At 35.9% G+C, this 17,039-nt stretch overlaps 1 protein-coding gene across 7 annotated transcripts in view; it reads left to right on the forward strand.

Moving 5' to 3' along the window:
- The window catches only part of LOC113178342 (cytochrome P450 2C5-like), a 33,616-nt gene extending 16,968 nt beyond the window's left edge, over nt 1-16,648 (forward strand). For 3 of the 7 annotated variants that reach the window (XM_077798476.1, XM_077798471.1, XM_077798474.1), the window contains exons 6-9: nt 6,650-6,775; nt 9,521-9,708; nt 14,686-14,827; nt 16,279-16,648. In XM_077798476.1, coding sequence (XP_077654602.1) covers nt 6,650-6,775; nt 9,521-9,708; nt 14,686-14,827; nt 16,279-16,460 — 638 coding nt within the window. In that variant the 3' untranslated portion in view covers nt 16,461-16,648. Of the gene's footprint in view, nt 1-4,827; nt 4,839-6,633; nt 6,776-9,520; nt 9,709-14,685; nt 14,828-16,278 lie in introns of all 7 variants that reach the window. The other 4 variants (XM_077798473.1, XM_077798477.1, XM_077798475.1 and 1 more) reach the window with 3 other exon arrangements.
- The last annotated feature ends 391 nt before the right edge of the window (nt 16,649-17,039 follow it).

The raw sequence follows: 17,039 nt of genomic DNA on the forward strand, positions 1-17,039 counted from the left end.
TTAAATAATTAGAATATGCTGACTCTATTCTTTAGATAAAAATCTATGTGAGTAGAAAGAATGCACACCTAGGTGATTGAGAGAGTTAATAAATACACAAATTGTTAGTTAGACTGACTCAAAGAAAGAAGAGATGACACAAATTAATAATGAAACAAAAGGAAGGTTGTGGTTGCCAAAGAGACAACTTCCAATCAAGCTATAACATATAAAATACCATGCCATGACATGAGGATGGAGTTCATCTCTGCACAGGTTTTGGGGACATGGAAAGGAGCAGCTTACCCCAGGTACACCACCTGCATGTCCTGTGGACTGAAACAGACCTTGACATGTGCAGCGTGGACAGCAGAGCAAATTGCAGATGGGTTGAGTCTTGTAGGTGGTGGTGTGGGCAAGAGTAGGTGCAGAGACGAGAGAGGCCTTTTTGAATGCAGCTTTAAATGAAGTCACATAGAACACAGAATTAGAGATGGTGTCTGTCAGGGACCCTGCAAGTAGGTTGTCACTGCAGCATGTGTTAAAAGGTTATTTATTCCCATTGAATTTCGTTGGCACCCTGTCAACAATCAGTTGTCTGTAAATGTGAGGCTTTATATGTGGACTCTCATGCTGCTCCACGATGGGTATGTCCACCTATTGCCAGGAGATTCACCATCCTGACATCTTGTCCTCTTCAGTATTTCTGTGTTTCATGTTTTGAAATAGGAATGTGAGTTCTCCAACTGTATTGTTGTTGTTCAGGACTTTTAGTCAATTCTAGGTTCCTTGAATTTCCATATCAATTTCAAGATGAGAGAGTCAGTTTCACCAAAAACCAGTGTGGATTTCTGACATGAATTGTAATAAATTTGTGTTTCATCATTGTCACTTAGAAAATTGAGATGAAATTAACATACCATACAGTGAACCTTCTTGAAGTTAACTTTATTGGTATTTATAGCTTTTCTGTGTTCTGTGATCATATCTGTATCCAGTTTCAAAAGCTATTCATTTTTTCTCAAATGTATATGCACCATGGAATGAACACACCCCTCTTCCTCATCCCCTGCACTCTGATTTCTGTCTGCATGGATCTGCCTGTCGTGGATAAATAATGAAAGACCTTGTGGCACATGCAACCTTTTGTTTCTGGCTTTTTTTATTCTATATAATGCATTGGAGACTCATCTAAGTTGTAGCAAGTATCACCATTTTGCTCTTTTGTGTGGCTGAGTGCTTATCTTTTTTACTGGTGTCCATACTATGATTTAAAATTTTTGATAGAATTCACCAGTATATCACACAAATCCACCTTTCTCTTGGGAGGAGTTTGATTACACATTGTCTATGTTGTTGCAGTTGATCACGTTTTGCATACTGACCTTGAATCAGTGTTTGTAATTTGTGTTTCTATTAAATTTTTCTGTTTTTCAGATTTCTTATTTGCTTTTGTACAGTAATTTAAGGTAATCTTTGTTGCCATTTTTATTTGTGTAAAATCAGTAGTTTCCTGCTGTCATGTCTGAATTTAGTGGTTGGTGTCTTCTCTTTATTTGTGCTTAGTCCAGCTAATGATTTGGGACCTTTGCCTACAGTTTCTGAGAAGCAGTATTTGGTTTGAGTGAGTGTTCAGCTGTTTTCCCACTCTGTTTTTCATTTCTTTTTTTTCTCCTCTCACAATCACATTGCCTTTCTAAGAGGTAATGAAGCTCTGTTTTTCGTTTCTTTGGGCTTTGCATTCAGCCTGCTCTTATCTTCCTAGTCCCAGGTTGAGAAGTTACATTGTACTTGAGCTCTTGTCTTCCCTTTCATTGTAAGTTCTGCCCCTCTAAGTTTCCCACTAAGAATTGTTTTTTTGGCTTCCTGTCAGGGTTTTGTTGTATTGTATTTTATTTCCTTTGCATCTCAGTCCTATCTAGTTTTCCTAGTGATTCCCTCCTTAACCCATTAGTTGTAGAAGAGCATATTGTGTAATGGAAGATTTCCCTTCTCTCCTTGAATTCTAGTTCCATTCCATTCTGATAAGGGAAGATCCTTTCTATGATTTTGTGTTTTGAAAATTTATCAAGAATTGTGTATGTCCCACCACCTGGACTTTCCTGGAGAATAGAAGGGTTTATGTTCTCTTGAGTAGAATGCATATTCTTCTAGTTTCTCTGCATTTGTCAATGTTTACCTCATACATATTGAGCTCTATTGATGGATGGATATGCATGTGCACAAAAGCATTACATATTTTTGATAATGTCTTAACTGATCAACATTTTTCTATTGAAACTTAAATTTACTCTTTTTCTTGGTTTTTAATTTTTTTCTTATTATTTATCATGTGGTTTTCTCTTAACATGGTCAATGTTAATAATCCAAGTTGAGTTGATTCTAAGCTTCAAATTGCATAGAGATAGTCTTACTCCCATGCAAACTCATCTCTTTTTTTGTTGTTATTAGTCACAATCTAAATCTTTAAATAGTTTCCCAGTTTTAAAAAAACAGTGTTTTTTTTTGCATATTTCTTTAATTTAGAAACTCAAAGAACTACATAGAAATCAAAGAGAATCGGAGCATATTTTCTACTAAAACATGTAGTTGTTATTAATAATGATAATTATTTCTTAATATGACCTTGGTTTATTATCTAGTGTTCTTTTGCTTTTTATTTTCTCCCATATTTTATTGTTGCATAATGTTGTATTTAATGGTGGGATTCATTTTTTCATATATGCACAGGCACACAGTATAACATTATGATTTGGCCAATAACAATCCCCAGTATTTCCCCTTTTCCTCCCCTCTTCTCTCCCCATGAACACTTTCCTTTACTATACTGATATCCCTTCCATTTTCATGAGATCCCACCACAACATTTTTTCCTTTTTCCCATGTAGCTTTCACATATGACTGAAAACACATGACACTTGATTCTCTGATGCTGTATATGAGAAAGCAATTTCTGCATGTTTTCAGGCTCTATTTGCATGGTATTTCCATTTTTCACATTCAGCCTGTGGATGTCTTTGCCTATAATTTGAATCTCTTGCAAATCATATATAATTTGATCTTTCTGGAAAAATCCATTCTGGCAGCCTATGTGTTTTAATTAGGGGAGTTGAGACCATTTACATTGAATATTATTGTATAGAGTTGATTATTCATTGCTGGCATTTTGCTTTAATTAATGTTTAATTTGGTCCTTTTCCTCATTTGCTTAGCTGTTCTTCAAATGAAATTTATTCTTTTGTGAGACTTGGATTTATTTTTGATTTTTTTGTATAGTATTTCTTTCTGTATGTTCACTAGTAACAGCTTAGTAGTCATTAATTTTTTTAGTTTTTGCTTATCTCAGAAGGTTTTTGTTCTGCTAAAATTCTGCTCGATAGTTTCGCTAAATGTAGCAATATTGGTTCACAGTTATTTTCTTTCAGGCACTTGGAATACATCATTCCAAGTCCTTCTGTATTTTAGAGTGTGACCTCAGAAATTAAAAGTAACTTTGATTGCCTTTCTTCTAAATGTGACATGAATTTTTTTTTCTTGAGTGTTCTAACATTCTATCCTTGGTCTGTATGATAGGTCTTTTCATTATAATGTTTTGTGGAGAGTTTCTTTTTTCAATCTTGTATATTTTGGTTTCTGAATGTATCCTGTGTCTTGATGGCCATCTTGCTCTCTGCATTTGGAAAAATTTCTGTTATTATTTACCTGAAAAGGCTATCAATTCCATTAGCCCACAGTTCTCACTCCTCTTCAATTCTAATGATTCTTAAATTTGGTTTCTTAGTGTTGTTCCAGAGTTTTTGTATATTCTGGTCATGGCTACTTCTTTTCTTTTCTTTTCTTTCACAATGTTTGTATTTTCAAGACTGACCATTTTTTCAGCATCTGTCTTCAGCATCATTTACTCTACAGAGAGACAGCAGGCACCAATTTTACTACTGTCTGCTTTTGCTTTGATTATTGCTATGTTTGTTTCCCTCTTTACTGTGAGATGATGGTAATCTACAGGGAAGTAGAAATTCATGGGATAGAAATTCTGCTGCTGAACTAAACCTGATGATGAAATGGGCACCTTCCTGTATGCATAAATTACCAGAGTTCATCTCTAGTTTATTACAATAAATAGAAGAGAAAAACCAGTAATAGCCCTAAGTAGGAATGGCTAATGGTGGGCCTTTAGGTCCCACTCAGAAATTCATTTCTACAGCAAAAGCAGTGAATTAACATAAAGTTTGTTTATATACCAACATTGAGAGTCTCACAATCTAGAGAAATCCAGGACACTTTGGCAAGAGAAGACTGTGCCTTAAATTGGCCTACACATAAGAGTGGTAAAGAAATCCACTTGAACCGATGCATACAACAACACAGGAATATAAGATATATGACAATCATTTGTATTTTCATATCAAGGTAACACATAGCTCAAAAAGTTCATAATTCACTAGCTACTTACCCCAAAGATACTAAAGTGGATGAAATATTTAATAAATAAATAAAATGAATGAGTATAATATGATCAATCAATACCAAGAAAATGTAGAAAAACAGCTGTGTGAATTAAGGAAGTCAGTAGAGGATGTGACTGAGAAATTTATGTAATTTATTGTCAAGGATTGGAATTTACCATTGCAATTGGTTGACTCATTAAGCAAGAGCTTTTTTCTGTTATAGCAATTGCTGAATAGCATGATGAAGGCTAAGAAATTCATTTACTTGATAGTTGTTCCAAATAATTTTTTTTAAATCTATATTTCTGGAGACAATTAATCACATTTCTGTTATGTCAGAAGCAGTAAAAGAAGGCTGATGGTGATTTCCCTAAGTCCTGTGATCCAATAAGTAAACAAGAGGAAATCATTGTTTAAATTCTTCATGTATTGCCAGTGGGGATGTCACTGGAGCCCATAATGTTTGAAGCAGTGGCCAGGCTCTGTGTGGACCATCAACAATCAAAAGATGCAACATTGATTATTGAAAGAACCTGTTCCTAGTTTTGGTGAGCAATAAGCAGGCTGCACAGAAACACACTACACTATGCCCACAACTGTTTGTCCCAGAATTGGGGAATTGGGAGTGTCAGCTTCAATTTGAAATGCAAAATTACTGTAATTTTTCAGACACTTTCCTTATTAACTATTGCTGGATGGTGAAGATCTTTGCCTAGACTCCACAGATCCCTAGAAGTTTCATTAAATGGGTTACGTGAGGTTGACAGTTGCTTTCTTGGAAATGCCAGTTCCTGGATGTTCTTATCTATGATGATTGTGACATCACTAATTAATGCTTCCAAAACAGTGTTAATATTTGAGTGTGTAGCATGGAATGTGTGCCCATTTATTTAGTTTTAAAAGAATTTTCTAGGGACTGGAACTATATATAGCTCAGTGGTAGAGCATCTTCCTTGCACATGTGAGGCACTGGGTTCGATCCTCAGCACCATATAAAAATAAATAAAGATATAGAAAAAAATGAATATAAGTATTAAAAAAAGAATTTTCTATATGGTTTATATAAACAAGGCTAATTGTGATTGCATATATGCCTCTAAAAAGTAGCTCTCCAAATTCATCTTAGGTGATAGAAACATTAACATTGGTTTTAGAGCACACCGGTTAACACTGGTCTATGACTGATAATTTGAGACTTAATTGATGAACTTTGACTTGACAGGCTTAGTATGAAGTAGGTATTTCCAAGATATATACTGAATTTAGTTACCCAGTATGTGTGTTGAAAGAGATTAGTTTGTTTTGATAGTGTTAATTACATATGTGAAGCATAACACAGCCATATAGAGATTATGAATGTACCATGCTGGCCCTGGAGCTAACTGTCAAATAATGTATTTTTTATAATGATGATCCCCTTTATTCAGTATTTAAACAGCTATGATGTTTCAATTCATTTTCATAGTCTTTTCAGTCCAAAACTTTATCCTTGGCATCTCATTACCCATTCGCTGTCATATATCCCATTTGGACAATTAATGTCTCAACTTCTTGTCTTTATGGTTAGGTGTCTTTTCAATTAGTGCATTCTTATTCTTGCCCCTAGACCATTATATCTGTTCTGTCCCTTGTTCATTACATTAGTGATGGCCCATCCTATCTTGGTGAACCTCTTCTCTTTCCCTCTGATGACTTCTTGGATTTGCTGCCATGCTGTTCTCATAATTTGCACTTCATGAAAATTGTGGGTTGTATTGAGATTTTATCAATTTTTGACAGAAAAGAACTGAAAACTCCTGTTCAGACTCATAATATCTACCACGATGTAGTACTCATTCACCTACTTTCTGTAATACAAATCAAAAAGCCTTTCATTTTTGACTCCCTATTTAAGATTGGGGCTTTCACTTTTATGATTAAACCTTCACGTCCAGGGTGAGAGCCACCCGACATGCTCCTTCTGTTTTGGGGAAAGAAACATGTTACACAGCTCTTAGATCATGCTGCAAAGAATCTCAGGTAGGAAATAGAGTGTAGGAAATGAAGTTTGGGTCAAGGAATATACAGTCTCTGCCACGAAAACCAGTTAATGCATGTTTCAGGGTCTGTGTTGGCCAACTTTACAACATTATGAGTTAATGTGGTTCACTGTATTTTCATCGATTGGAAAATGACTTGACATGTAACAGTATCAAATCATTCCTAGGAAAAGGACAATCAAGGGTTGGAGTATACGTATGACAACTTGGTAACTGCTGCCTTTGATTTGTTTGGTGCTGGCACAGAGACAACAAGCACAACACTGAGATATGCTCTCCTGCTCCTGCTGAAGCACCCACAGGTCACAGGTATGAACACAGATGAGGAGCAAGTGAACTGAGAGAGTTGTTGGGAAGAAGTGCTTGGTCCTCACTTGTTTGTCTTAGAGAAGCTTCACTGTTTAGTTTTCTCTGCCACCAAGTGTGATCAGGAGGAGGGCTGAGAAAGTGAAGAGAGCATGGCAGTAGGAGAGGCAGTGGAACCCTGGTGCAGTGTCTGCATTTCATTGGAGGTGATTTGTAGTGGCAGAGCCAGCATCCAGGGGCATGGGAATGTCTCCTCTTTGTATCCCTAAATACCACTTGGTTCAGCAGATAAAGACTTGAAGATGCCTCTCCTCATTCTCCTAATTCTAATTCTAGGGTAGGGAAAAGGCAACTCCTTCTTGAAGCCTTGGTGGAAATCCTAGAATGTAATGAAGCTTCCTGAGATGATTCCTCACTTGGACGTATTCTATTCATGTATATATGTCAGAAAGGTATTTTAATTTTTGCAGATCTGTTCCTAATTTTTTAATTCATCATTTCAACAGACTGCTTCCATAAAACTTGTGTTTCATGGAATAAGAACATTTCTTGAGGGGTGGTCAAAATTTTATGTTTTATCAATACCACTTAAAAAAAATCACCTTTAAAGGAATTTTGTTCCTGCAGTAGCAATAAGCATACTTTTTTTGAGACTTGTGTGAGGATTCCACTAAAAGGATGGCAACACAATTATTTGTTAGACTCATTCTCTTTCAAGCAAGAAAGGATGGGAACAATAAACACTTTATATACTCTTCACCAAGTTTCTTAATCATAGAAGGCAGATTCAAGGATGGTGATGGAAACTAAAAGGAGGATGGTCTTGTAACCTGAATATTAGAAGAGGAAAATTCATGAAGAAAGAAAATCAAACTCTGTTCTTAAAATTCCAACAAGATTATCTTGTTTGGAAATAACAGGAATCAATGAAGGGAGAGTGAGATTGAAAAGGGAGGCTTTTCTGCTCAGGCAAATCCCTTGTCAGCTAATAGCATTAAGCCATTCTTTTCACATCTTCACTCATCAGGGGAGAAATAGTTTCTTTGCAGGCAAAGAACTGCAAGGAAACATAGTGAGCCTGATAATCCATTTCCTAAAGGTCCTTATGTAGTGGCAAAGAAAGATTGAGGTGTGGGGCTGAAAGGAAGCTTTGAAGAATCTGTGCTCTTTCTTCAACATCCGAAAAGTCATGTGCTCTCAAGGGAGGGAAGAACTGTGGAGTAAAGACCTTCATATTTTGCCATCTTAGTAGAAAATTCTTCCAATCATCTATCAGAGAAAGTGAAATAAAAGCATCCACCCAAAACACAGGGTTGTAGCATTGCATATCACAAGGGATGAAAAATTCATTAAAACATCCAGAGAAATATCCCATGACTTATGGGAAACACCAGAGCAGCACCAGAATTCTCACAAGTAACTTATTTTTTCCTGTAAAATGAGAGTGTTGGGGAGACTGCTGGGTGCTGGACCTAGGAAGCAGCCTTCAGCATGAAGGTGGATGATGCAGATGACAGGAGAGAACTCAGGAGCAAAAGGGATGTGAGGAATAGTCTGAGGTTTCCTACAGCTGGACAATGATTCCTGCAGTATAAAACATCTACCTGAGCATCTTGAATAATCCTAACTCAAAATTGGAAAATGATGAGCTCACATAGAGCAACTGGGAGAAGACCAAGAAAGCACCAACAATGTAACATAATCATAATTTCATATAACAGATATTATGTGTATACTATCAGAAGGTCGTACCTCATGGATGTTGATATAAGCAAAAATTGCAGTCCAATATATCCTCGTGAATAGAGTCTGGTGGGCAATCGTGTGTGTGTGTGTGTGTGTGTGTGTGTGTGTGTGTGTGTCACTTTTATGATTAAACCTTTCCCAATTTTGTGCTTAACTCATTGAGTTATGCAAACTCTCATTTCCACATACCTGGAAATCATTAAGTGTTGTGTAATAATGCACACACAAGAAACAGAGAATCATGATTTGAATATGACTTTAAATTTCAGAACAAGGTGGTAGAGTACTTAGTGCCTGTGGCTAAGATGTGGGAGGATAAGGCTGGGATTGTGGTTCTCTGGTAGAGCTTTTGCCTGACATGTGTAAGGCACTGGGTTTGATTCTCAGTACCACATATGAATAAAGGAATAAAATAAAAGTCTGTCAACAGCTAAAAAAAATATAAAAAAAAGATGTGGGAATATGATGGGAGTTCCACTGAAAATTGCTCTCATACAAAACCTTCATACATATATATCAATCTATTGTACTTTATATTAAACATAAATTATTTTATGTAAATTTAATATTTGATACCCATTTTCTTTCGGCTAGAACTGTAAATTCTTGATGTGTTTATATTCTGTTAAATTTTTCAAAAATATTATTTAGTTCTACTTATATTAATTCTGTGGGATGCTAATTTATAAGTATGGTCTTATTTTTATTTTATTTACTTTCTTTGCTTCTATCTACTTTAAAATGTAGTTTATAGAAGAGTGTCATATATATATATAAATATATGTAAATATATATATATATATATGAAACATGTAAATATATAAATATTTACATATTATATATATTGGCACTCTGTTTATATATAAAGTGTGCCTCTGGGCATATCATTTATATTCATAATGCTGTTGGGACATCATTGTCTAGCTTCTCATGATATTCAATTGCTATGACAAATGTGCCCTTTCTCTCCTATCCCCTCATTTCTTTCCTGTGTCTTATCAGCCAAAGTCCAGGAAGAGACTCAGTCTGTGATTGGCAGACACTGCAGCCCCTGCATGCAGGACAGAAGCCGCATGCCCTACACAGATGCTGTGTTGTATGAGATCCAGAGATACATTGATCTCCTTCCAGTCAACCTGCCCCATGCAGTGACTTGTGATGTTAAATTCAGAAATTACCTCATTCCTAAGGTAAGCTTGTTTCTTCTGGGATGCACCTTAGTGTTCTTCCTGGTCCCAAATCCATAGTAGGTTTATAATTCTCTAACACACAGGATGAGAAAAGTCGCAAAACATTTGGCTACTTAATGACCTGTGTGTAGTTTCTAGTTTGGATATAAAGCTTTCTAAGAGGTGGATGTATCTGGCCAGGTGAGCCTTCCAAATTGGTTTTACATTTTAAACATTGTTTTTGCCATTATTAAATGTCTACATTTCCATACCAAGGTTAAAAATTTTGTTGTCACAGGGTGTGGTGTCTCATGTAGCTTAGGAGGTTGAGGCAGGAGGAGTGCAGGTTCTAAGCCAGTCTTGGCAATTTAGCAAGGCTCTAAGTAACTTAGATAGACCCTGACTCAAAATATAAAATAAAAAATGGCTGGGGATGTAGCTCAGTAGTTAATTAGTGCTGCATTCAATTTCTGATTAAAAAAACTAGTTTGTTAATTCCCCAAGTGATTTCTTAGGTTTTCCTCATGAGAACAATAAACCTATAGACAAATTAAGTAAGAATTTATATCCTGACCTGTTGATTCTTTAAATTGATGATTAAGTTCTCAATTTATTTTTGCTTCGTTTAATATTCTCAGACATGTTTTTTTTTCAGTTCAGTGCCTCATAAATATTTTGGTATTTTTTTCCTGTAAAATGAATATTTTTATTCATGCTATGTCATTTAAACACATCTAATGGATGGCATTAGAGCAGATTATGCTAAGTGAAGCTAGCCAATTCCTAAAAAATAAATGCCAAATGTCTTCTTTGATATAAGGAGAGTAACTAAGAACAGAGTATGGACGAAGAGCATGAGAAGAAGATTAACATTAAACAGGGATGAGAGGTGGGAGGGAAAGGGAGACAGAAGGGAAATGCATGGAAATGGAAGGAGACCCTCAGGGTTATACAAAATTACATACAAGAGGAAGTGAGGGGAAAGGGAAAAAATACAAGGGGGAGAAATGAATTAGAGTAGAGGGGGTAGAGAGAGGGGAGGGGAGGGGAGGGGAGGGGAGGGCAGATAGTAGAGGATAGGAAAGGCAGCAGAATACAACATACACTAGTATGGCAATATGTAAATCAATGGATGTGTAACGGATATGATTCTGCAATCTGTGTACGGGTTAAAATGGGAGTTCATAACCCACTTGAATCAAAGTGTGAAATATGCTATATCAAGAACTATGTAATGTTTTGAACAACCAACAATAAAACTTTTAAAAAAATAAAAAAATAAACACATCTTTGCCTCTACTTTCTTACTGGTGTGTGGGATTATATTTGATTTTATCATTGTGATGATGTTACATCTAGTAAACTTAATAACTTTCCTAGTAATTGCCAATGGTTTGTCTGAGATACATTTGCAATGTCAGTGTTTTTTATCCTCTTATCTGAGTCAATTTCATGTATTTCCTGTTTTTATATCATTAATTTCTCTTTATTGCATTACTGCCCTTTATAGGATTTTTCCATCACATTGAACAGAACACATGATTTCAGTCATTCTTGTTTTATTTCTTATCTACAGGAATGGTTAGAGACTTACTATCTCATTGCAGAGAAGGTTGTTTTACATACAATGTGGTAGATGTTCTTTTTAAAATGAGGGAAATTTTCTTCTCTTAATTTCATATAAACTTTGGTCAAGAATGTGTGTACACAAATTGATTTTCAGCATCTGGGGGATACATTATATGATATTGGATGGATTTTCTGCAGTAAATATACAAATTGCAAATACATACACAGAGCTGGATTTGACCTATCACATGTTTTCATGACTTCAGTGCTTATAGCAGATTTTTTGTCAATCATTTTTCTTTCAAAAATTTCTTAGATATTAAATATCAACATGGTCCTAGCTGCCTAAAAATATGTGAGAAATGTTCCTTGATGTAGGTATGTTTCTTCCTTCTGATGGGCCACTTTGTCATATGCTTGATATGCCAAATCTGTTTTGGTGAGGAACCAGGTATCACATGGGGAAAAATGTAAAATTTCAGAGCTTATGTTATTCTAGAAAGGGTTCATTTCTTTCCCATAAATGTAAAGAAGGTTGTAACACTTTCTTCCCTCTTTTTTAGTAGGACAGCATATGAACATAATCAAATTGTGCCATTCCCTTTCCTCTGTCTCCCATTTATGGAGTCTATCTATGTATCTATGTATCTATCTATCTATCTATCTATCCATCCATCCATCCACACAGGGGATCAAATACAGAACCTTGCACACACCAGGCAATGTTCTACTACTGGGCCTCATTTCCATCATCCACAGCTGAAGTCTTGAGATGATTTTTATCTGTGAAGCGCTAACATTCTTTCTACCACATGCTTTCTGTGTTCATCCAGAAAACCTACTTTCTGTTACAGAGTAGATTTTAAAATTTGAGATCAGAAAATATCACTATTATATTGAAAATAATACAAGTAAGAATTGTCTTTTCATTGGAAAAATCTGGTAAGATTCATTAGGTTGCACCTATAAAGGCTGTCCTGGGGAGAAGACTGATGGCTTCAGGGGAAGGAAGGTCATGGGACTTGCTCTTGTATTTAGTGTAAGGATTAGGACCTGAACTTACTCTTTTTCTAGCAGGGGAACAAAGAGGAGATGGTGTTTATTTCTTATTGGGATGAGAGCATAACATTAATGAAGGTTGATTGCCTCCTTATGTTCAACTAAATGGGAAATAGACTGAAGAGTCAGGCATTGTCAGTCCTCCTTATCCAATGCATCTGCTTTGTGGGCCTCCTTGATGATCCCATTCTGCTCACTGAATGGCAGGTTATGATATGGCTGGTATCTTTGAAGTTTATAGAACTGTAGCCTCAAGAGAATGATCCATTTATTCTCTTCTTCTTGGAACAGTCTGATATAGAATTTTTCAATCCTTGGTTGCCATTTTCCAATTAGATACATTATTTTTCTTCCATAGGCTGAAATCAATGATGTCAGTGGAGATGACAATCTAATAGGAGTTGATTGACTTCTTTTGTAATTGTCTACAGCCAATATGGACTTTGCAGGATACTAGGATTCTGTTGACATTTCTGAACTCTGCATTTGCAACATGGAAGCAGTTACAGGCAATCTTTGGAGCATTATATAGAACATGACCAAGTTCTATGTTATGGAATCTGAATTAATAAATTGAAAAATATTTTTTTCATGTAAAAATATACTTCTTTATCTTTCAATTTAAACATTCTTTGCTCACTGTTTATATGAAAACACATGGCAGGCTGCATTTTGTGGACTTTGTTGTTCAACCCTTTTATGAGACATACTGTTCCATTAGACTTTCTATAATCATATGAGTTCAATTTTTGGATTTATGTCCTATCGGAAGAGAATTTGCAAAAACCAGTTCTCAAAGATTTTACCTTGTCTTTTTGTAAAAGTTGTGTTGTTTACCTCTTAGTTAATTGATCAGTTTTTCTTTTATCTTTTGCTTATGGTGGTATTATTCTGCTTCATTTTTTTATTTGTGAATTTCTATATGTTCAAACAACTTTTTCTAAACATGTATCCACATGCATCATGAGAAAACCTTGTCATATATCACTACTTTAACTATGCTTAAAGAAAGAATTTTAAAAGCAAATTGATACATGATTTTATTTATTTATTTATTAATTTTTGTGGTGCTGGGATTGAACCCAGGGCCTTGTGCAGGTGAGGCAAATGCTTTTATGGTTTTTTTTTTTTTTGAAATATGGACCAGGTTTTCTTTTACCTTTGGCTTATGATGGTATTGTTCTGCTTCATTTTTTTAATTGTGAATTTCCATATGTTCAAATAACTTTTTCTAAACATATATCCACATGCATCTTAAGGAAACCTTGTCATATATCACTACTTTAATTATACTTAAAGGAAGAATTTTAAAAGCAAATTGATACATGATTTTACTTATTTATTTATTTTTGTGGTGCTGGGGATTGAACCCAGGGCCTTGTGCAGGCGAGGCAAATGTTTTTATGTTTTTTTGAAATATTAGGGCATTGAATTTTTCCCACTGGTATATTTTTTAAAAAAATTGGAATTGAAATAAAATTTAGAAGTGTATTTATACTTTAATATCTGTCCATTAAGCTATTTACTTATAGACTGGTGCCTCAAGTCATTTCAAAGAATGATGATTTTCTCCTACACAGTAGTCATTACATTTATACTCAGATATCACTCACACTATAATACTTACAAAATCCTATGTTTAAACTAATTTTATAATATTCTTGTAGATTTTTCTTGTACAATTTAGTGTCCAGTTAAAGAACAGACATGTAATGTGATTATCTTTTCTATTTACTCTCCATAATCAGGGTTAGTTCCCTTTCCTGTACTTGTTTGTTTCCTTTCATCGTGTTCGCCTTACCGAGGAATCCAGGACAGAAATCACACATTCCTGAGGCTGGCTTTGTATGGTAATTTTCTAGGGATTAGATTCTCATCATGAATTTGGGAAGAAAACTCTATAAGTGTCAATGAAAGTGTCACTGCATCACATGGTGAGGTGGGAACACATCGTGTCACTTATTCAATATAGCTTATGCTAATTTTCTCAGGAAAGAAGGTGGTATCCAACAGATCTCTCCATTACAGAGCTTCTGCTCTTATAAGTAAGTGATAGACATCACATCATGGTCCTTCAGGACTATGTAAACATCCTGCTTATGAAATCACTCACCTAACTGTTCTAGCTTTGATTGGTGCTCCTTGCTTGAACTGATATTCAGACGGAAGGCATTGTAAAATGATATTGCTGATTTTATTCCCTTTTGCTTTATGTAGTTTTGTCATATGGTTTCTCTCTCTGAAAATGTCACTGCTTGTTTTGGGACACAGTTTCCATTTTTCACACCAGCAGATTGAGCTAAGTAATTTCCATTGTGCCTTTCATCTCCTGAATTCCTGCTTAAATTGATCTGTCTTTGTTATTTCCAGGGCACAGCCATATGGACCTCACTGACATCAGTGCTCCATGACAACACAGAATTCCCCCACCCAGAGATATTGGACCCTGGGCACTTTCTGGATGAGCATGGCAACTTGAAGAAAAGTGACTACTTCATGCCTTTCTCATCAGGTAAGAGAAATATTTGAGATCAGCTACTTCTTACCTGGTACCTCGTCTGGTTTTAGAACATTTGTTCTTTACATGAGCAGAGCACCATTGTGTTACCAATGTACTCTCCCTGCTAAGCTTTTCTTCTGTAAGGTCAGTCTCATTTAAATATTCCTCACCCACTAAGTGAAAGGCATCTCACTCCATGATGTTGGTTGGTTTCTAAATGTTGTTGTTCAATACTCCTCTTGCACCACTGTGGTGATGGTAGGTTCTACAAGCATGAAATCACATAGCAAAGGGTCTCTAGGGATGCAGATTAGTGAATAACTGATTGTACTCTGGTGTGCTTAGTGCGCTGAGGTAGGGAAGATTTCTGGGCTGGCTTGCTTACCAGGATAGGCTTCCAGGATGTTGGAATATAATATTACACTTGAGGCTTATAATGGAATTTGTGTCCTCATAATTAATGATGTTTGAGCTGACTCAAAAGAATCACATAGAATGGAGAAAAGAAAAGGCAGGACATTTTTAAGGAAGCAATGAATCACCACAGAAGAACTTTTGTTCTCAGTCAGGGATGTCAGAAATTGCCGGATAACCACGAACTTATGGAAGAATTGGGGATGAAGGAAGAGACCCTACAATGACCATAGAGCATCCTGCTCTTCTCCAGTTATGGTTATGTGTCTTGGATATTAAATCTCCCATTTGTAATCTGTTTACTGATTCTTTGCTCATGGACTCTCCTTCCTTGATTCCATGACTCCAGATGTCTGCCTTATATCTTGCACTGTACATCCCATGATGATAAGTCAAGGAACCACTCTTCAAGTCTCACATTTCAACAGGTTAGAAAATTAAGATGGACATGGAAAACTATGATTCCAGGTGTTTCATGGTTCCAAAAGAGCATGAGTATTATGTTGAGGATAACAAAGAGGGCACGATTTTAGTGCTTGAGGGTATCCTAAAGAGTGTAAAGAGGACATGAATTTCCACTTGTGTCCTGAATGGAATGAAGGGAAATTGAGTTTTATACAACAAGATTAGCATGATGTAAAAGGTAAACATTCATGGTTCTTTGGAGATTCAAAAGATTCTGTTAGAGGTGAGATTAGAGGGTTGAAAAATGAAGGCAAGGTCATACAACATCAGAATAGGAATAGAAAATACAAGTAACAGAGTTCTTTTCTGAAAAAATATACTTAGAAACTTCAAATTCAAAAGTATCATTCCATTTTAGGAATTCTATATAAAGTGTTTGTCACAAAGCTGATACTTCCAAAAATACTGTTTGAATGAAGCAGTTGTTAAATAGACAATAAGTGTCTACCCTTTTTCCATTTGTCCATCCAAACATTCAATCATTCATTAAGTGTTTATTTATATTCTCATTTTTACATAAGAAGCACAGTGCTTGTCACTGTCCAAATGACACATAAGCATATTGTGTTTTTTGTTTGTCACAGGAAAACGGATGTGTGTGGGAGAGAGCCTGGCCCGCATGGAGCTGTTTTTATTTCTGACTACCATTTTACAGCACTTTCATCTGAAATCTCAGGTTGACCCAAAGGAACTCGATACCACCCCAATAGTCAATGGATTAGCCTCTCTTCCTCCCTTATACAAGCTCTGCTTCATTCCTGTGTGAAACAGAGCAGACCACGTGGCTGCTGCTGTGCGCTTGTCTGCAGTCCCTTCCCCCAGGGCATCGTCCACATCCTTTGGCCATCTGTGATGCATTCTTGACCTCTCCTCTGCATCTCCCCATTCTAGAGAGTAAGGGAACACACATCTTCCTTTATAGAGTTTTTTTTTTCTTTCTGGTCATTGTACAGATATACCCATTCTTTCCTGTGTTCTGTAATACTTGTATTGATCACCCCAAGTAATCACATGGATCTAATGCTGAGTTATTGATACATTATCACTGTCAAACATCATGGTCATTTAGAATATGATCTGTCAGAACCATCTATCCCATGCATGTTCTTAATAAAATACATAATTGATTTCTGGGTCAGTTTTCAAATTTCTCTTCTTTTCTGCAGTATTTTAAGAAAATAGAGTCCCAAGATCCAATTTGGTTCTCATAATGGTAGGCACATTGAGGCAGTGGTCATTGAAGAAACCAAGGGAGATTAAAAAATTCATAGAAACAAATGAATATGGAAACAGAATCTATAAGAACCCTTGGGACACATCAAAAGCAGGCTTAAGAGGGAGGGTT

The sequence above is a fragment of the Urocitellus parryii genome, chromosome 5 (genome assembly GCF_045843805.1).
Source record: "Urocitellus parryii isolate mUroPar1 chromosome 5, mUroPar1.hap1, whole genome shotgun sequence".
Classification (NCBI taxonomy): Eukaryota; Metazoa; Chordata; class Mammalia; order Rodentia; family Sciuridae; genus Urocitellus; species Urocitellus parryii.